The sequence below is a fragment of the Mustela nivalis genome (genome assembly GCF_964662115.1).
Source record: "Mustela nivalis genome assembly, chromosome: 14".
Lineage (NCBI taxonomy): Eukaryota > Metazoa > Chordata > Mammalia > Carnivora > Mustelidae > Mustela > Mustela nivalis.
The window spans coordinates 32,944,227-32,965,596 of NC_139033.1; the positions used below are offsets into that span (position 1 = coordinate 32,944,227).

The 21,370-nt window shown below is 42.9% G+C and overlaps 1 protein-coding gene across 5 annotated transcripts in view; it reads right to left on the bottom strand.

Moving 5' to 3' along the window:
- Window positions 1-21,370, bottom strand: part of ZCCHC2 (zinc finger CCHC-type containing 2) — a 67,424-nt gene that overhangs the window by 12,263 nt on the left and 33,791 nt on the right. For all 5 annotated transcript variants that reach the window (XR_014303087.1, XR_014303088.1, XR_014303089.1 and 2 more), the window contains exons 6-13: window positions 18,748-18,842; window positions 16,435-16,518; window positions 14,739-14,796; window positions 12,372-12,507; window positions 11,233-11,297; window positions 10,580-10,674; window positions 6,152-6,280; window positions 387-1,880 (exon numbers count right to left, since the gene is read on the bottom strand). Coding sequence is in view for 1 of the 5 variants with exons in the window: in XM_082700169.1 (XP_082556295.1) it covers window positions 387-1,880; window positions 6,152-6,280; window positions 10,580-10,674; window positions 11,233-11,297; window positions 12,372-12,507; window positions 14,739-14,796; window positions 16,435-16,518; window positions 18,748-18,842 (2,156 nt within the window). In the remaining 4 variants the exon portion in view is untranslated. The remainder of the gene's footprint in view (window positions 1-386; window positions 1,881-6,151; window positions 6,281-10,579; window positions 10,675-11,232; window positions 11,298-12,371; window positions 12,508-14,738; window positions 14,797-16,434; window positions 16,519-18,747; window positions 18,843-21,370) is intronic.

The following is a 21,370-nucleotide window of genomic DNA, read 5'->3' on the forward strand; positions in this document are numbered from 1 at the left end:
GTTGTCAGAGGACCACGTGACTTCCTACATCTTCAGTATCTGAAAAGTCTGCTTACTCTAGGCAACAGGATTATAGCTTTAAAAAAAAGTGCTGCAAGCAAGAGATTTGACATATATAACGCAAATCCCCATGGTACTCCTTCCAAAGTGCCTCAGCGGTTTTATGCTTTCCTTGGAAACTGAATTCCTCTCCCCTTCCTTGCGCTGCGTGCCCTGGGTCTACACTAGGTCTTCCCACTTGCATTTCGGGATTCGTTACCGAAAGCACAACACCCATAAAGGAACACACACCAGCTCTTTCTGCCACACCGGGGCCACCGTGCTCAGTAAGGCAGGGAGAAACGGGCACACTCAAAAACAAGTCCTCTGGGAGCTCTCATGATTACCTTGTTGACTGGCCTCCATGGACGACTGCTTGCACTCCTGTGCGTAGTGTCCGCTCACGCCACAGTTGTAACATGACACGTTCCCGTTCTTCTTGGGCCCCGAAGCGCTCGTGTTGGCAACTACGTTCGGTGCCGGGTAGACGGGATAGAACCTCCCGAAGCCCGCCATCTGCTGCAGGCCGTAGTTGGCTTGGCTCCCCATGACCGGGTCATGCACCAGCCCGTTTGCGTACGGAGTCTGAGGCAGAAAGAAAGGAAGTTGGTTTCCGTTGCTCTGATGTGCTTGGTTGAGGTAGCTGCCATTGCAGAGGGACGGCAGAGTGAAGAACGACGGGACTCGGTACATCGGTCCGGGCATCGGGTTGGGATAGTAGTAGCTGTTCAGCTGCAGGCTCCCGTTGGTCCCGCAGCTGCACCTGCGCCCGCACGACCCGCAAGGGCCCGAGCCCACCTGCTGCGGCGGCAACACCGTCCCGTTAGCGTTCGTGTTTCCCACCGCACTGATGTAGGACGTGCTGTCACTCTGCGCAGTGCTGTGTGTCAAAGCGGGGCTCGGGCTGGGGGCGGGGCCCGGGGTGTGGGTGGGGACGGCGGGCGGCCCGGCGGGCGGGGCCTGGCTGAGGCCCGCCCCCGCCGACGGGGCCGACGTGGCCGCCGGGCTGAGCACGCTGGAGCTCTGGCTGGGCAGCACGCTGGCGGCGAGGGGCGAGCCGGGCAAGGTGTAGGAAGCTGGTGGCTGGGCGGCTGACAGGCCGGCTGCTGGAAGAACTACCTTCACATTGGTAGGCTGAGGGACGGTCCCCGTGTTTCCCTCGATTTGAGGCACCATTTGATTGAGTCCTACCACCTGGGATGCAGATTTTGTGATGGGGTCCGTGGTAGCAACAGGAGATCCCGGAAAACTACCTGGGCTGTGGACAGGAAGAAAGGCAGTGTTTGGTGATCCAATGCTCAGACTCGCGGGGGGCTGCTGTGGGATGTTAACTGGGCAACTCTCTGAAGACCCCTGTGGGGGTGGCAACTTTAGCCTCTGGATTGTGAGGTGTAAAGCGGGGGCGCTGCTGTGGGGGAGGAAGGCTGACGGAAGAGGTAAAGGGGAAGCCAGTAATTCAAGGTGTTTTTCGGATTCTCCAGTAGAAGCTGTTGGCCCCAGGATTCCAACAGGGGTAGAATTTGTGGATTCCCTTATTGCGGAAATAGCAACAGGACTGGGAACGAGCATCCCTATTGTCTTGCCATCGGCAGATTTGGGTGGAGGAACAACAGCGTCAGACTTCTGGGCACCATTGTGCATGACACAGTGTAAAGTTGGCATAAAAGAAATATGCTGATACTTGGGTGCGGTTAGGGGATCTTCTAAAAGGCCTCCGTTGTCGCTTCCTAATGAAGCAATCTGAACAGGTGGCTGGACAGTGACGGTCTGGTTGACAGAACCATAGCCTGTAAACCTGGTTGTTGACGGATTCCCAGAATCCTCAGAATTGCTGTCTGTGTCTAAGGGAAACATATAAATAGATGTTAAAGCATGCATCACTCCCATCCCTTGCTAGAAATAAATTTTATCTTTTTTTTTAACTTTTATTTTACATTTTATTTTTTTAAAAGTAGCTTCTATGCCCAGAGTGGAGCCCAGTGTGGGGCCCGAACTCATGACCCTGAGATCAAGACCTGAGCTGAGATCAAGAGTCGGACCCTTAACCGCCTGAGCCACCCAGGTGCCCCAAATTTTAAGTGTATCTAAAATGAACTCTGAAGTTTATAACTGGAGGAGATATGTCCCTCAGTTTCCTGACCACCAAGTTGAACTTCATTTAATTTTTTACTTCCTATGGACTTCATTTAAGAAATATAGAGATTCTGTTAAAGGCAAAACTACGGTGACAATAAAAAGACCAGTGGACGCCAGGGGTGGGGAGTTGAGGGCAGAGACGAAGAGGCAGAGCACAGGGGGCTTTCGGGGTGGTGATAAGACATTATACATTCGTCCACTGCCACTGAAGGTGTAACCACCAAGAATGAACCCTTAGGTCACTGTGGGCGCTGGGTGATAATAACGTGTCAACGGATGTTCATGCTCGGTAAAAAGTGCACCACTCCAGTGAGTGCTAGTGATTAATGGGGCAGACTGTCTACGCGGTGGCAGTACAGGGGAAAGTTCTGTAGTACCTCCCTCTTCATTTTATCGTAAACCAAAAACTGCTCTAAAAAGATGAAGTCTTTACAAAAACAACAACAACAACAACAACAAACAAACAAAACCAAACCATGGAAAGATAAGCAACAAAAAGTTAACTGGAGACTGAATGAAGCACAACATAAACAGAGAGCTTTATTTAATATCACATTACTAAGAAAAGGATTGGGTCTTTTTAACTTTAATCAATTTTAAGCAATGCACTTGATCTGTATTCTGCACTGCCAAACCCAAGGTCTTCACATGGGTCTCACACACATGATGCCATTTAAAGGAGCTCAGTTACAAGACTATCCTTCACCCAGGCATCCAGCACTAGGGAACGGAAGAGAATGGAATAAATATCTGGTAAATATTCGTACTCTGACATATTTCAGTGGGAAAAAGAACATTTAAAGCCCCTAGGATAGTCATAGACCAAATGGTGCTGGAGCACAAGCAGCGAGATAAACACAAGAGTGCCGCCATTTCTCCCGTGGCAAAACAGCAAAGTGGCAAATCCAAAATTACACTTTACATGGTATTACTGCTGCAATCTGCTCTTAGGGCTGTATGTAGAAATAGCTTCAATCTAGACTTCCCTTGGGTGTCTTGACTTCTGGTATAAAGAGGGCAAAAGGTAAGGTCTAGACCACAACAGGTAGGTATTATAAACCCAGATACTGCAGTAATTCGTAGAGAAACCATACAATTAAATGTAGTGCCTATTTTAACTTTTTTTTTTTTTTTTGCTCATAAATACAGGCAGAACTGCATCATATACTGAAAAATGTTTACACATTAAGGTAACTGCTAGCAATACTCAGCAAAGATGTTAAAAACTTCTGAAACAATACTAAAAACAAATCATACTAGTAGTCTTTCTCAAGAAAAGTTAAACAGAACCTGCTTAATGACAAAGGATGTCAACAGTGTTACTGAACCGATTATAACAATTTAGGAAGAAGAGTTTCAATATATGAGTAAGTGATTCTAGCATAAACTTCCCTGAGTAACTGAGGTATTTCTTCCCTAAACACTTCAAAACAAAATGTATCCAAAAGTTAGTAACTTATTCAAGGCATTTTATCTGTTCTGTAACATCATAGGAATACACAAAGACCAACATTTAAGTCCAAAGAAGACAGATCATTTTTCAGGTGGTTAACTACATTTCTGTATGAACTGGGCTTTCTTTAAATCTCAAGTCATGGCAAATGGCCCTATGAGTTTAAACAATCCCAAGTGGTTTTCTGAATATTGTAGGGACTCCTCTAGCTAATGAGAGATGGTCTCTCCCTTTTCTGCACTGGCTTTCAAAAGTAGGAAGTCTCAAAACAAAACCCCATTATGAGCAACAGAACAACAAAGTCACATGCTTTTTAAAGCAACCTTTTCATGCACTCAAAATTCTAAAAATGATTAAAGCTTTTTCCCACAGTGGATATATTTCCCCCTGCTGGTTTTAGACATTCCAAATGATTCTTCATTTAGGGAAGGCTCAACTGAGTCACTTGAAAATCGGGCCTATCTGAAAATGGCAAGTTCCTCCATCCAAGCTGCCAATTCGCTCTACTGGACGGCAGGAAAGGGAGGTTGCAAAGTAATCTGGGTGCACAGATGTGCTCTTCCCAATTCTGACCAAGGGGCCAAATGTGCACTGTTAGCTCAAGAACCCCCGGATTATTGGCAAATCCCACAGAATCAAGCAGAGCATGTGAATTGAAGCACACTGAAAGCCTATCTATCCTGGAAAAGGCATAAAAATGCTCTCATTTAACCTTCATTAAGAGCTGTGGGCAGCCCATTTTTTTTTTTCTTTTCTGTTAGCAAAGTGCAGATCAGAAACAGTGCTGCCTCCGATGAGAACTCGCGGTCGAGTCACTACATGCTGCCTTGGTAGGGCTTCAGAACAACTGCACAGTCGAGACGAGCTGTGAGTGCACATCGTGATGCAGGAGCACTCCTGCTGTAGCTCCCTAAGACATGACCTGATACTCTAACACAGGAGCAAAGGTCTGGGAAAGCTATACCCTGCCCAGCAAGAAGCCACATATGGCTGAAATACTGTGGTGGGAATATTTACACAAATACTTTGTGGCCCAAGAGAAATCAGTTAATACTTCTCACTAGCATGGGTACATCTTATAACCGTCAAATAACCAAAATGTTCCTAATCAGATATTTATAACCAAGATGTTACCAGATGTGTTTATCATGTGTAAAGAATTATATCCTCATTCGATATATACATTTTTGAGATCTCATTTCCAGAATGGTAGGGTAAGGTTCTCACTTCACTTCTGCATAAAAGGAACAAGAATCCTGGCAAAAACTGTCAAAATCAACTTTTTCAGAACTCTAGAAATTAACTAAAGGCTTGCAGCAACCTGAGGAGTGTTTATTGCAGAAAAGCTACTGACTCTCTTAGGAAGAGCAAGCACTGTGGCATTTTACCTTGCCCTATTTCCTGTATATTTTCTCCAGTTCAGAAGTAGCTTTATAAAGGAAAAGTTTTGCAGCTACAGTAGCTTTATAAAACTAGCAGCCACTAGAAAAAGCATGCATTTGGAGCTATCTAAAAGCCCCATCCCCAAAGAGCTGTCACTATTGGCCTAGCAATTAGACCTCACTCTGTTAACAGCTGCTTACCCACGCGGCATTTGTCACAATCAACCAGCAGCAAATGTTTAACAACTTGGCTGCCTCAGGCAGCATTACCACTTGGGGCTAACAAGAGCGTGACCAAAAAACTTTAAAAGAAAAAAAAAACGAAGAATGAGATGTCCACAAGGAGTTTTGAAAAGCTTCCACATATTCCTAAAAATCTTAAAAGGCCATACTCATATCTTGAGCTGTATGTAAGCCCAGGACAGACCTGAGAAAGCCCTACATTCTTACTTTTGGCTGACTCTGAGCTTCTGTTTAAGGAAGAATTAAAAACATAATACATACAGAAAATAAATAGCAAAATGGCAGATGTGAATCCTATGTTATCAGCAATTACAGTAAAATTAAATGGATTAAACATTCCACTCAAATGGCAGAGATGGGCAAATGGCTAAAAAGCCATAATCCAACTACACGCTGTCTATGAGATACACTTCCGATTCAAAGACATGAATAGGCTTAAAGTAAAAAGACAGAAAAAGAAGTACACTATAAATAATACCTAAAAGAGCTAGAGTGCTGTATTATTCTCAGATAAAATAGTCTTTAAGACAAAAACTGTTATTAGAGACAAAAAAGATATTTTATAATGATAAAAGGATCAATCCATTAAGAAGATATGGATATCATAAATAAGTACTTCCAGCAACACACACATTTTTAATTTTTCTACACTGAACTCTTTATTTTATTATGACTGTTTTCTTTCTACTTAATTTCATATGCAGGGAAATAAAGCTTTAAAAAAATCAACACTGCTAGGAACTGCCAAGTCAGTGGTCTATAAGACACCCTTTATACCAGTTAAATTTAAAATCAATAATGACATTTATAGAAACATAAAATTATGTATGTCTGACTGATTTTAAGAGACAATATACATTTTCCTCTGCCACCCCCACTTCCCTTCCAGAGAGCAAACCTCTGTCTTTTTCTTCTTCACTTTCAAAGCTTTCTCTTCCATCATGTCGTGGGCTAGAAGGAGAACTGTAACTCTCTGAAGAGGTTTCTCCACATGTGTCATGTCCAGATCCAATGTCCAAATTCACATCTAAAAATAACAATTCTAGTTTTTAAAAATCATGTTAAGTAGCTAAATTGAACCATTAGAATTAGTTACAGCTATAAAAGTTTTTTTCTTTCAGTTTGTCTACAAACACCTAAAAAGCTGGTCCTCGACCCAGGTAAAAATTCATTATTAAAATACAATTTTAATTGAAAATAACAATAACAAATACATTCTTCAAATAAAAGCAGAGGGAACAAGTCAATCTTACTGGCTTTTTAAAAAATCAGAGTTTAGTTTCTTTGTAGTGACTGCTCAGTCCTAGCATATGAAGCCGTTATCTAAGTCTAGATATTTTAGCTTCTCAGAGCTTATTGGAAAATACATTCTTTAATAGAATTCAAGAATAGAACTGACTGCCAAAAATGCTTATTCAGTGAAATCACTGTGCCTGAGTATTTAAAGACTCAAATGCTTCCCATCTAGACTGAGTAGCCCCTTGAGTTCTGCCCAGAAAACAGGCGCACATCGAGGTGGGGTAGGGGGTATAGTACAGAACTTGTCATGATCAATTAGTCATATCTGTTTTGGGCACAGAGGAAAGATTATTAGTATACCTAGTATTAGACATTCCTGCACTGGAGCAAACTTAGATAACTCTTCTATTCATTTCTGTAAACTCAGCAGCTAACATAGTTTCTGCCTTGCAGCAAGCGCTCAACATGTGTTTAGTGTACAAATCCACACATAAGGAGTTCTGGAGGCATTTCGGAATTATATAGATGAGTGAACCATTTCTATGGCAACCTGGTAGAAGCAGTAAAAGGTAACTGCTTGGACAAAATATGTTTTAGAAAAAAGATATGGTTTGTGTAATAATGAACTAGTTAGCTGACTAATCTGTGTCCTCTGAAGGTATTCAATTTATAACAGAGTTAGTACGGTTAAGGATGACCTAGCCTAGCCCACCCACTCCAATGGTAAGGAGATACTAAAGAATAAAGTCATTAAGAATGCAGATGCTGCAATTCCCTTTGGGCAATAAAAGGCCAAACTGCCAAAGGAAAACGGCACAAAATCTCATGAGCCTCTAAGAGTGGCAGAGGAGTGACTTGGGCAAGTATTAGTTTTACAGAAAAGTAAGCTGGAGGGTACTTACGCATGGTAATAGGTTCTGCATTACCAGTCACAACATGACTAAGGAAAGGCATGCGAACCAACACGTGATCAGAAGACCATCTAATGCGCCATGGCGGCCAAACAGCCCGGCACCAAACTGGACTGATCAAAGTAAAACCTATACCACTGTGGCGTGTGCGCAAATCACGCATATAAATATCTCAAGCAGCAAAATGAACGAAATGAACAATTCTACTGAGGGACTCAAAGATCCAAGGACAGTTCTCACACCAGAAATGTATGCTAAAAGAGAGCCCCTGGAGTAGGATGAGCTGAGATTTGCTCACTAAAACTCAGACAGTGAAACCCCAGTGGAGTCTTTGAAACTTCAAAGCCGAAGTTCTGGAATGGGTTTAAAAAAAAAAAAAAAAAAAGAGTGGCTATTTCTCCAAATGCCAATTTATAGAATGATTCACTCTAGATTACGTAGCTAGTAAATACTCTCATCACCAAACTGTCAAACATAATCATTTGCAGTTTTTCAGGAGCTATACACATTAATCTACACTAAACATAATCCTCTCTTCGAGGATCCAGAAGGCACAGAGTCGTGAACTTTTCTCATCAGGAATTACGTGATCCTCTGGAGTCAGGAGGCGGGGACGGGGAGGCTGAAACAATTATGCCAAAGGACAGTCCACCCACTGTCCGAACTTTCGAACAGAAGCATACTTTTTTTTTTTATTTGTTCTCTCTCAAAGGGTAAAAGGTTATGCATGCTATTAAGAAGACAAAACCTCAAAACTTGTCCTATTCTAGTCTAACAGTAAAAATCCTGGTTATTAGTATGTTTGAACCAACAGAAGTTCGGGTGGACCTAAGAAGTATGTAGGTCTTTCAGATGACAGAACCATATGAGAGGAAGCTGGAGATGTTTAAGTCTCTGACATGTCTTGAAAGAACTACTGAGAGGTCACCTATCTCACAGCCCCTCCAAACTTCCGGGTGCCACAACCCACAACGGAAGAGCGGGGTGGAAGAAACACAGGTGATACAGTGGGACAAAGTTCTTAACAGCGCAGATGAAGTAAAGCAAGCAGCCTTTTGGTGGACAGATGTTTTAAAAGCAAATATACTGCAAAGAATACAGATGACAAATAGGATGCCTGCTTTTTGGGGAGGACACAACACGAAGGGAGGCAGTAAGGAACTTCTTTTGCTCCCTTTTGTATCTTTAGAATATTGAACTATATAAATGTATTATTACTCAAGATGGAAGTTAAATTTTAAGATAAAAAATGAGTAATACTCCTCTTGGCTATTTAAAGATGCAGACAACCTCCCCATCAGAGGATCTGGTATTTTCAACTCAAATACAGTTTCTACACTTTAAGACATGCAGGATTTTTCCATAAAGAAAAAAATCTTAAATATATTTTGAGTTTACCGAATGCTTAAAGGTAATTCCTTCTTTATACCCTAATGTTTCAAAGAGACATTAATAAATAGAGGGTTCTGTGTTTTGTTTTTTTTTTAATTGGAGTCGGCAAACATTCAAGCTACATTTGACATTAGTGCAAATTTAGAGATTTTACATACAGTGTATGTAACACAGAATAAGGTTAATCTTAATTAAAAAAAAAATCCTGATGTTATATTTTCAGAATACTGGAAAATAAAGAGCCCAAGGAATTGGGAGGCTGGGATGTTATTTAGAAGTTCTTAATTACCTTCGAATAGGGAAAAGGAACTAAATTACTGGGCACCGAGGGGCTCAGCAGTGGCGAAATGCTTTTCACGTGCAGCCATATTTAATTCTTACAATCCAGGGAAAGAGGTTCTTACTCCTGTTTTACAAATGAGAAAAATAAGGCTTCGGAGAGGCCACACGTTCACAAAACTAGTGGAGTACAACAGTCAAACCTACACTGGGCTGAGATCAAAGTCCACAGAACTTCTCTGCAAAGAGGAAGCTAATGAGCAGGGAAGAGTGGTGTGCTTCTTTGGGGTGCAGCAGTTCCCACATTACGTGAGAGACAAGGAACAGACCAATGTTCTGAGGGTGGCACAAATTTCGACTGGGAAATGACCCAACGTGGTAAGTGATCTAGGAGACAAACATGTGGGCGGTGCAGAAAATGAGCTGGAGGGAGGAAAACCAGAGACAGGGAGATGTGCCGGAAGTCATTTCCAACCATCCACTGACAGAGACCTTTCGTCGTTCTTATTTTAGCTCTTCCTCCTCCTCTTAGCTGCCACTACCACAGGAAACCTCAAAGATAGCTAAGTGTTACAATAAACTCATCAACAACGTGGGGTTTTTTCCCATGTCATTTTCCCCCTGAAGACAGTTCAGTTGGCTAATTCAATGAGTTGGCCAGATGATTTTAGGATCAAAACGTAACTCTATTTCCTGTATCAACTTTCAGTCTCTCTGAATAAATAGCTGGCTTAAAAGCAAACTCCATTAAAAATACATATTCTGGTTATTCGTGTTGTATCACAACTGAGCGTGCTATTATTTGAATAAAATTTACATCTAAAAAACCCTTAACTTGTGAGACAGTCCACTCAACAAATGCGTTAGGTACACGCATGAACAAAAAACATTCTCCTACCAGTTTATGGCCCTTTATTCTCTTTTATCTTTCCTATTGATAGTAAACATGACCTTGAAAAGTTATCATTGAGCCAGCAGAAAGAATATTTCTCAAATGAATACAAAAGCAAAAAAAGTGAAGAAACCTTAAAATAAAAGTGGGTAAATGGAAAGTAGACAAATCTAGCACAATAAAAATCCGAGTATCTGCATTCCCCTAAAGCTCCATAAAACCCCATGAAGGGTGGCCAGTAGAACAGGAAAATGTCAACAAGAAACCAAAAAATGACTTTACACAAGAACAAGGACAGGTTTCCACGAGGGTAGAAAAGATCTTCCAGCAGTGACTGGCTTGAGAAGCAGACAAGTGAGGGGCCGGTTGCTACCAGAGGAAGGAGGAGGTGGTAAGTAGAACTGTGGCAAAGGAAACATTTACCCCCATTGCTGAATCCTACATCCTCAATTAACGCCATTGATTCAGACATTGCTGTTCGCATCAGTGCGAATTCCAATCAGTGTGAAGTAGAGTATCAAGATTTGACACAACACTCCAATACCTTTTATAAGGGTATCATGCTAAATACATTTAGGTGATGGGTATTTAACAGAAAAACTTCCTTCCTTACCTTTCACAGAACCACCATGGGCATGTTGAGAAGTAGAGAGTCTAATACCATTTATTCTACTATTCAATCTGTTGTCAGTTTTCTTCATTTTCTCCCTAAACCCAAAGTATACACGTTAGCGACATTTTTTATAAGCTTCTCTAGAGAACACAGTTAAGTAGTATTACTAAAATGCCCCTCGGGGACTCCTGTGTGGCTCAGGTCATGATCCCAAGGTCCTGGGATCAGCCCTGATTTGGGCTCTCTGCTCAGTGGGGAGCCTGCTTCTCCCTCTGCCTGTCACTTCCCCCACCCCCGGGGCTTGCGCTCTCTGTTTCTGACAAATAAATAAACAAAACTTTTAAATAAATAAAATAAAGTTCCCCTCAATTTTTTTATAATAAAAAAATTTTAGTAAGCTATAATCTAAATGCAAGATTCACCTTTAATCTGAGAATTCTGAACCTCTCCAAACTGAGCAGATTTGGCAATAGCTTTATTTCAATCATTTGCATTTGTTGATAACTTTGAATTTAAAAAAAAATTAAGCCCTGAAGTAAAAATAGGAGGAAAACTAGTCGAAAAATACCATCTGTATGATGTCAACTAAACAGGCCCCCCCATGTTGCCTTTCTTACCAATTTCTATTACTGGAAACGTTACATTGAACCTACTTTTCTATTTGTGGCTTTCCTTTCTTCTTATTTATTGACGATAAGCCTCGTTTCTCAGTTGAATGCTAATGGAAAGAATAAAAAGAAATCAAACAGACTAACAATAAACCACAGTGTGGAGTTATCCTTCTGAGATCAAACATTCTAATAAATTCTGATTTCTAACCTACTTCCTAAAGATACCTACCTGAAGCACTAAAATCTGTGCATTCTCTGATAAATACTTATTATTAATCTAAGAAAAATACCTACTTTTTATTTTGCTTTTAAAATGGACCTGTATTCTTTCCTCTGACCACAAAATAACACACAGTCAAGAAACTGGTAGTTGCTATACCTTCAACAGTATTCTCTTAAAGTTCACGTTGTTAAAACTTCCAAACGGTTTTGTCAACTTTAAGAAGAGAAGATGTAGGCACTGAAGTAGCGAGAGAAAAGGTATAATCAAATGGACTCCGAAAATGGCCATTAAGTAGGACTAAGGTAACATGCAATTTCTCAAAATATGCTTCAATGCTTTAGTTTGTAAAAACGCATTCCAGTAAAGGTTACTACATTTGGATCTGAGCATTGGCCAGAAACAAAAACCAGGTTAACCCATCTATTTTCTGGAAAGAACGTGGTTCTCCCCCAATCTGCAGAGTAAGTTCCCCACTGCCTTCAGTGCGACCCCACCTCATGGACACATGTATAGCATTCTGCACTCTCCCTCCACCAGCTCCTAAGAAAGCAGGCATTTCCTAAAGACAGTCAGGACTCAGGGGAAGTGCCCCAACAATTTGCAAGGGAAGGTCTGTTTCCAAATTCATGTCACCAGCAGGAAGATGGTGATTGACATGTGACTAATTGCTTCAAAAGCAAAAAAAATTTGTTGGCAAAACCGTTTAATGTATCCCTAGTCAGAATAAACATGACAGCGTTTGTATCAAAATGTACTAAATTTCTGAGCAATAAAGGCAATCTCAAGGTATTCCTTCAGACCTCAGAAGAGTTCAGACTTTATATTCCAGTTACATTTACATGTAATCCGACATTTACATTCAACGCCTGACACTCCACTCTCCGAGATAATAATGCACAGAAGACTCGACTCGTCTAGAGCAGCGATGTGCAAGGACAGAAACAAAACCCTCCAATACCTGATCAGCTAAGGCCACACAGTGCTCCGGGTGCGGAATGGTGGTACAGCTCTGCTTCCTCCAATCCACAATTCCATTCTGTTCGGAATATTGCATGGTGAGCCCATCCAATGGAGAACAACTTGTACCAATAGTGCTATCAGAAAAGTTCACAGAAGTATGAAAATTTACCCTCAATAATGGAGCCTACTACATCACAGCACGAAGAAGCTCTGGTGACTCTTTCTGTCTTCAGTATATTATTTTTTTACATAATGCCTAGTGACCTCTCGGGGGGGGGGGGGAGTATAGTTTATATTAAAAGACTATCACACAGCTATCTAAGGGTTAATCCCTTTCTCTACGTAAATTAGTAACAAACGCACGTGGTCTTCAGACTCTCTGCTATGGCTGTCCTGTACCACCCACAGGGGAGCGTAGCCCCAAAGGGTGAGGATCACTGAAAGTTGCATATGTCTAAGGCATGTTAAAAGGACAGGAGGACACGACTGAAAACTAAAAGAAACGTAACAGAAACAGACTCAAAGAATCCAGGAAAGGGAGGTACTGAGCAGGGCCTTTAAAATAACAGTGCTTCAGAGGTCACTGACTACAGGACGATGAGACCTTTTGGAAGAATCTTGGAAAATATAAAAAAGAACCAAATTTCAACTCTGGAATTGTAGAAGGAACTGAAAGTAAGAACTCAAGGGATGGAAAGAGACTAACAGAGTCTGCGAGGAGGAACTCTGGTCAGAAGAAACGAGGCCGGAGCCCCGAGAGGAAGAAAACACAGAGCACAGGGAGAAGGGGACAAGACGCGCGGGGCGCGGTGAGAAGTCTATCATCCAGACTCATCCAGGTCTCAGAAAAGAGAACAAGAGAATCAGGCAGCAGCAGTATCTGAAGAGAGCATGGCTTAGACTTCTCTAACCCTAAAAGGTATCAGCATTCAGACTTGAGAAGTGGAATTCAGTCAAAGACAGTTACAAACATGTCCTAGAGGAAGTGCTAAAAACCAGACAATGAGAAAATCTTAAAAAGCAAGCAGAGTTTGAAAAGTGCACCAACTTCCACAGAATAACAAGAAGACTGAAGCGATGAGGGCCGGCTATCCTTTAGCGTCCCTAGAAAAGCAGGACCTGGGGGGCGCCTGGGGGGCGCCTGGGTGGCTCAGTGGGTTAAGCCTCTGTCTTCGGCTCAGGTCATGATCCCAGAGTCCTGGGATCGAGGCCCAGATTGGGCTCTCTGCTCTGCAGGGAGCCTGCTTCCTCCTCTCTCTCTCTCTCTCTGTCAAATAAATAAAATTAAAAAAAAAAAAATTAAAAGAAAAGCAGACCTGGGATGGCATGGTTGACAGGGGAGGTGACCCCAGGAAGCAGGAACGATGAGTACATGGATAAGGAGGAAAAACCAACGTGAGGGTCTGTTACTGAGGCTGCCAACAGAAGCAGCAGAGGTTCAAAGCAGCTGAGACCGAGACCTCCCAGAATTATCTAACCAAAGGATCGGAAGCTGAGCTCCGAAGTCAGCTGAGTGCTGAGCCCCAGGGACAAATTAACTTGCATTTCTGGACTGTGCCTGTTTCTCAAACAACTCGGTCCCCAGACTCAGCAAGTGCCCCAAGGGGGAAGGTGGCCAGTCTTACGGCTTGGGCAGGACGGGAGACAACGGGGGGAGCCAGAGCTGGGCTGAGGGGACACCACGTGAGGGACCGAAGGCGTTCGACTGCAAGACAGTAAAACTGAGTTTAAAAGTGCTCACAGAAAGTAACCGCCAACCTAAGATCTTATATCCAGTAAAAATACAGACCAAATAAACACTTTTTCCAAGTAAAAACAAAGTGAACGCATCACTGGCAGACAGGATGCAGGAAATACTCCGGTGTTCTGCAGCAAGAAGGAAATCTCAGACGATGCCAAGACCCGCAGGCCAGAATAAAGGACCCTGGAATTCTGACCCACGAGTGAAAAAGAGTTTCGCAAGCTCTAAAATACAGGAATAACAATACGTGACATTTACAGTTTATATGGGGAAGAAGGAAAGGGAAGTGACAGTGATTAAAGGTCCTCCGGGGTAAACGGTGCCAGCACAGTTCACACCGGGCCAGGGTAAGTTACAGACGCAGAATGCTATCTCTCGAGTAACCCCCAGAAGAACTGAGAACGGGATAGAATAATCAAGGTCAAGACAAGAGAAAAACAGAATAAAAGCCACCCTACAGCAGAAAGGAGAGAAAAAGAAGGCAACACAGAAAAGGTGGGACACATAACAAGCAAACAGTAGAATGGCAGACCTACAGCCAAATGTGTCGGTAATTCAAGTAAAAGTGACCCAGTTAATTAAAAATGCACAAAGACATTTACGTTTTAGGAATTAGATACGTACTTCACGAGGGGACTTTTCCCGGGGTGTTTCTTGTGGATTATGGTGTGCTGTAACACGTCTAGAGCAGAGGAAAAAACAGCTCATTATGCCAAATGCTTCTGCAAAAATCCAAAAGGATGATGCAACTCATTTATGGGACTGTAACAGTGTCGACAGACTGTGCAGAACACTCCTGAGCATTTTCCACAGAAAATTCCTTAAAGAGGCAGTTTTTAAAGACATACTGATATCCTCTCAAATGCGGTCCTGGCCACCTAAGAGCAAACTGGTTTTGTCTGAAACTATGGAAGTTTGCTGTGACGTGCCACTATGAAACGGCGACCTTCCGTTTCAGACTTTTATTTTAACTGTTAAAAAAATGAAGCGTCTCAAACATTCAAAAAATACTTATCTCTTAATATAAGAAACGCCCACGTTCCCAGCCCCGGTCTATTCAACTGACTCCTGGGTAAGTATAGTACTAGAAACCTATTTGCTCTTCCATATGATTGTCTGAACATTTTCTTCTTGCTAGCCTACTCTATTATAAGAACACAGTAGACAGTACACCTACAATACAAACTATGTGTTAAACACTTTCAGTAAGGCTTCCTGTAAGCTCAGCTGTGGGGGAGTCAGAAGTTCTGCCCAGATCTTCAACTGCATGGGGGTCAGCATCCCTAACCTCCATGTTGTAACAAAAATATATCACAGAAACAACTAAAGGCCTCCTCCATTCCCTCCAACACGCCCCCCACCCCAAGGGTGAGCTAGCTGGAACATTCCAGTGCGTGTGTTTATTAAGCCTTACAGCCCCTGACCTGCTCAGACCCAGGTATTTGCTATTACACGCAAGGCTGCTGTGAAGACTTCATGTCCCCTGGGCACATGGACAACAATTTTCACAGCAGCAGAACCACTGGGCAGTAGCATAAAATTAATTACTTCCAACCTCACTGCATAGTGTTAAGTTCCTGTCCAAATGAGTTGTACCAATTTATGTCCCATCTGCGGCGGATCAGAGTTCCCATTACTTCATACCCCTCGTAATGTCACTCGAAAAAGCTTTGCTGATCTGATGAGCATGAAAAGATACCTCACTGTTTTTACAGTGTGCATTTTTCAGGCCGCTTGTGGGGCTAAACACTGTTTAATAGACATTCGAATTTCTTCCATAAGCTCTTTTTATCTTTTGCCCCATATTTCCAGACTGATGTTCTCATTGATTTTTTGAAAGAGTATTTGTAGTGTCTGGATAGAGTCTTTCTCCAACTGTGAATATCCTCTGAATGTCTTCAAATTGTCTGGTTTTGGGGTCACATGTTCAGTTATTTTAGATGAGAAAGATCTCTGCTACAGTCATGCTCTGCTTTGTCAAGAAAGCCTTCTTGTCCCAGATGATAAACATTTAAAAGTTCAGTTTTATAATTTACACATTACATTAAGTTGATGTTACATATATTTTGTTATTCACTTGCAGTTTCTGGGCTTGACATAAGTATACATCTAATGAGATAATATTTCTTTCAATCGGAAAGCCAGCCAACATCACTTATTGACTAGTCTATTTTTTCCTCACTTATTTATAATGCCACCTGTCACATTCCGAGTTCCCAGATGTCTGTTTCTTGGCTCCTTAAACTGTTCTACTGGTCCATTTGCCTCTCCCTGTGCCCGTATCAGGCAGAATAACTGATTCCAGTGAATCCACACTTACCTTCTTCTTGACTTGAAGCTTCCGAACTGTCTTCCTTTAAGTGTTCTAAGATTTTAGAAGTCTTCAGAGAGGACTGTAAGTTATCTGCAGGAAGTATTCAGTATCATTAATCTTTAGGAAGACTATAACAAAAGAAAACACACAGAAGGATTCCTTTTCTCCCAAAAGGGGGAGAATGGACAGTTAGTGCTAAAGGGAACATTTCTGCTAGCTGGGTCCTTTAAGAAACCCAAGTGACAGCATAAAAACAGGCTCAGGTGCCAGGTGAGAAGCAGCACAAGTAAGTGCTTCCCAAAGTCACTGGGGGCTAAGGACTGCAAACCTCTCGTGTGCTGTAAACTACTACTTTTATAAAACACGATCCTGTGTGGCCATGTCACACTGCTCCCCAGACTCCGTCTACTGTCACTTTCTATTCTTCTATCACAGAGCAGGGACAAGTGATTCAGAGGCCAACATGGGCTGGTCACCCAACACATTCTCAAAGCCCCGGAAGACTTCTCCATTACGATACAGACCAGTGCGATTCCAGAGCTTAAAACTGAAGTCACTTAGGAGTTTAACAATTTTGTTTTCTCAATCGTCGGAATATAGAACACTACACTCTATCCTAGGGAGAAAAAGGGTAGAGCAGTCATTCTTTTCAAAAGAAGTGCCAATGAACTTTGACAACAATGTATTCTTTGGTGAAACAATGGGGTCATCCTGATGAGATTTTCCACAATCCCAAAACATGTATGTTTAATACATTTTCATTTCGCAGCAATCTGATACCTTTAAGCGCTGCTCGCATACTGTAAAGCTCTCATGATGAGTTTTTTATTATTTAACTAAGCACTACTCACTTGGGTCAGTTTTCCCAGGCAGCCTGCTAAAAATCTGAATGTGAAGTTTAACTGCATGTTTCAATGTTTTTTTAAAATTAAATAGATGCTAGTTAGTGAGTATTCCTTAAAAGTACTTACACTCAGTCCAAGCAGAAGCACCGACTGTTAAATCTAGATAGTGCTATGATGATTAGGATTTTCCTTTAAAAAAAAAGTACAGCTACTGCCACCATTCAGACATAAATTTAACCACAGGGTCGTTCATCTTGTCTTATTAACTTGTCATTGAAAGTCATTCATTCTACTTGCTACTTGTTTGTTTAAAATATTTAAGGCACAAGTGCCCCATGAGAGAAACTGTGACAAGTTAGCCCGGGTTATAATATCCAATCATCTTACTTTTTATAACCTCTTTTTCTTCCACCTCAAAATGATGAAATATGCATTTTCTTTCCCCTTTGGTTACAAGAAAATATGACTTTGTTGTAAGCAGAAGAAAAGATTAAAAAAAGTGAAGAGCCACTTGCCAGAGCGGCTGTGCTGGAAGTCAGCACTTTCTCCTAAAGCACACGTCCACGTTCCTGGCAAAATATTTGTTTAAACAGGCAGTTGAGAAAGATGACATGAAATGACACACGGGGCCAACTGTGATGAAGGATGAGACATCAGGGCCAACACCAACCCACAGGGATAGAAGGAAAAAAAATGGGGAAATCTTCAGGAGGCGGTATTTCAGTTGGGTCCTAAGACGGGTGTGATTTTAACAGGCTGTGCCAAAAGGAAGGACATTTAAAAGTTTAGGTGCAGAACGAGCCAAGATACCGGGACAGGAAATGGCAGGTGTACTGGGTGGACACCAAGCCAGAGAGACTAGCAAGTAAGGTACAAGGAGGCTCATGGCCCGGCTCCAATTTCAAAGCAAACTTCTAAAGTTGTGAGAAGGGGATTAAGCCACTGATCCCTGCTGTAATCCTGGGACAGGTTAAAGTGAAGTGAGAAGCTAGAACCCAAGAGGGGCGAGGCTTTGCGCAGGGCGTGCAGGAAAGGAAGGCTTCACGGCCGACACCAGGCCAGGGAGGAGGGGCAGAAAGGAAGACCTGCTCCGTCCCTTGCGCCCTGGCCTGCCAGTGACCGAGCACAGAGAGGAAAGGGGAAGAGGGTGAGGCCCGGGTTTCCAGCCTCGGAGGCTGAGGAGGTCATTATGGGAACAGGGGACCCAGGAGGAAAGGCAGACGCTGAGAGGGTCTACACCAGGCGCTCAGCATGGCAGCTCCACGACCCCCACGCCAGGGTGACGAGCCCAGGAGGACCCAGGGGTGGGACCCATGGGTGGGACAGAGCTGGCCTCCGCCCGGGGGTCGGTCAGATCTGGGACAGCAGCTTTCATGTAGCGTCACGGTCAACGACAGAAGTTCCCAACCAAATGCCGCCCTGCCCCGGCGGGCCCCCGGCGCCGGCTTGGGGACAGGCGAGAGGAGGCACTTACTGAGGCTGTGCAGGGGGTCGGCCGGTCCGGCCTGGAAGAAGCTGTGCACCCGCCGACTCTGCAGGAAAGCTCGGGAGGACGTGGAAAATAGCTGCCTGCGCACAAGGAGGAGAGGGTGTTAGCGCCGTGCGGCCCGGCCTCGGCCTGGACGCCCAGCCCAGAGCACACGGCCGTTTACTTCACGTATAAAAAACAGACCGTTTTCCTAAGGAAAAGAATATTATTTTCTACCGCACTTCCCATAGGAGGAAGTGGACAAAAGAAACCTATTTGCAAAAACCTAATACACAGGTGTATTTTTAATTTTCTGTAATCTAGTGGTACAGCTGCAATTCTGGCAGAAAAAATATATATACATATTATGATGTCCATGTTTTGCCCAAGTGGTCCAACAGCCACCTTTCTGCTCAGAGTGAGAACGGCAATCCCTTCGCTTCTTCCCAGGTGCTGTTTCCTCACCTGCCTGTCCCACGAGGCACTTCCCACCCACTGAACCGAAGAGCCGAGGGCGCCGGGGTGCCGGGCGCCTGCACGTGTGGGACGCGGAGGTCCGGGCAGTTACGGACAGGGCTGCGTCCTAAGGCAGCACGCACTGATGATTCCTTCCGCTGTGCTTCGTACCATGAGTCTGAGCTGTTATCTTTGAAAACCAGCTTTCCTCACATTTTATTAATGTAATTAAGACTTCAGCAGGAAGTCTTCTCAGCAAAGGGACCCAGCAACAAGGGGCACAGTTACAGGACCGTCTCCTGGAGAGTTTCCTCACGGATCGGAACACCAGCCCATCCACTTAAACGCTGAATTGCCCTGAGCCAGTTACTAACCCTTTCAGCTTTCCTCCCCTCCTAGGGAATGACACTACCAGCTCATCAAGGTTATGACACACACAGCACACGAAGCTGCTTGCCCTGCTCAACATACACACCTCCTTCCATTACTTCTGAACACGTTAAATGCTCATTTAAAATTCTTAAATTTCTCCCCAAGGTGTTTGACCTGTCATTCATATTAATTATAAAGTCATTAGATACTGTACCAAGAGATGACCCTGTGGACCAAAATTACCTTGTACATTAGGCAGAATTGCTTCTTGGTATGCAAATGTGGAAATAATTATTCAATTGGAAGACAAACAGGGGAAATGAAGAGATGGGAGGAAAACTGAGCAATGAGCTGATCTAAATTTGCAGGTCTGAACACATTACCTACAGCTGGGGATTAAAACCCAACAGCAGTGGCGAAACCTGTTACTGGTTACATTTACACACCAGCCTGTCCACCGACAGACAGACAGACACACCTTTAATTCAGGCTTGAATCCCAAGAGACAGACTAGATACCACCCGCCGATCCATGAACCGAGTGCGGGTCCACCGTGCGGGTCCACCTTGCGAGCACTGAACCACGCAGACAAGCCGCACCTGAGATCAAGGCACAGGCCGGAAACTGGCATCCACACTAAAGTCAAGATTTCAGGAATGCAGAACCACAAAATGGTAATCATACCTGTCTATAAAAACCAAACTGGCTATAAACTAACATATTAAATAAGAAAAACGAGATTATATTTTGAAAGGACAAAAACCACCCAACCCCAAAGGTACATTTCAGTGCCATATTTCTCTCTTCCTAATTTACAGTGATCTGGAACTGAACTCACGCACCACGTCCTGTACCAGCCCCATCTCTACTGCTCCGATAAGCTCATTTTCTATTTCCCATGTACAATAACTGCCCCTTCCTCTACAATCGCTCCTTTTCTTAAGTGACATGAATGATAATCATACTAACCCCAAATTCACAAACTGAGAATGAGGTCTTCTCACATCCTATTAATGGTTTTGGGACCACAAACCAGTCACACAAATCAAAGATTTTTTTTAAGGGAAATATGGGGGGGGCGTAGTCTAAAAATATAGTTTTTGAAGAGTACAGTCTTTCCAAGCAGGATACAAAATCCTAAAACCATCAGAGAAAAAGATTGATAAATCCTATCTCAGAAAAATTTAAACTGCCCACACGGTCAAGAAATAACAACAAACAGGGCTCCTTTCTTTAATTCAACAAATAATTTATAAATCAGTAAGACCAATAGAAAGTGGAAAGAACTGAAAAAGCCATTCACAGGAAAGTGCAAATAGAGACTAACTACTGACTCAAACACAGACTAAAATAAGATACAGTGTTCGGGGCACCTGGGTGGCTCAGTGAAGGTTAAGCCTCTGCCTTCGGCTCAGGTCATGAACTCAGGGTCCTGGGATTGAGCCCCACATCGGGCTCTCTGCTCAGCGGGGAGCCTGCTTCCTCCTCTCTCTCTGCCTACTTGTGATCTCTCCGTCAAATAAATAAATAAAATCTTAAAAAAAAAAAAAAAAAGATACAGTCTTCCTCTCTAAGATTGGCAAAGATGAGAGATGGAGAATATCTTACATCTGCTGAGGTACAGAGATCCAAATGCAAGACTTCCAGGGTATCAAGGGCTGCTACCTCCTTAGAATCTTCAGAAGTAACTTGGAATCATCACATATTTAAAAATGCATAACTTATGGCCAAACAATTTCAATTCTAAAAATTTCTCTCACAGATAAACACATCCAAATGTGTTAAGAAACATATGTGGATA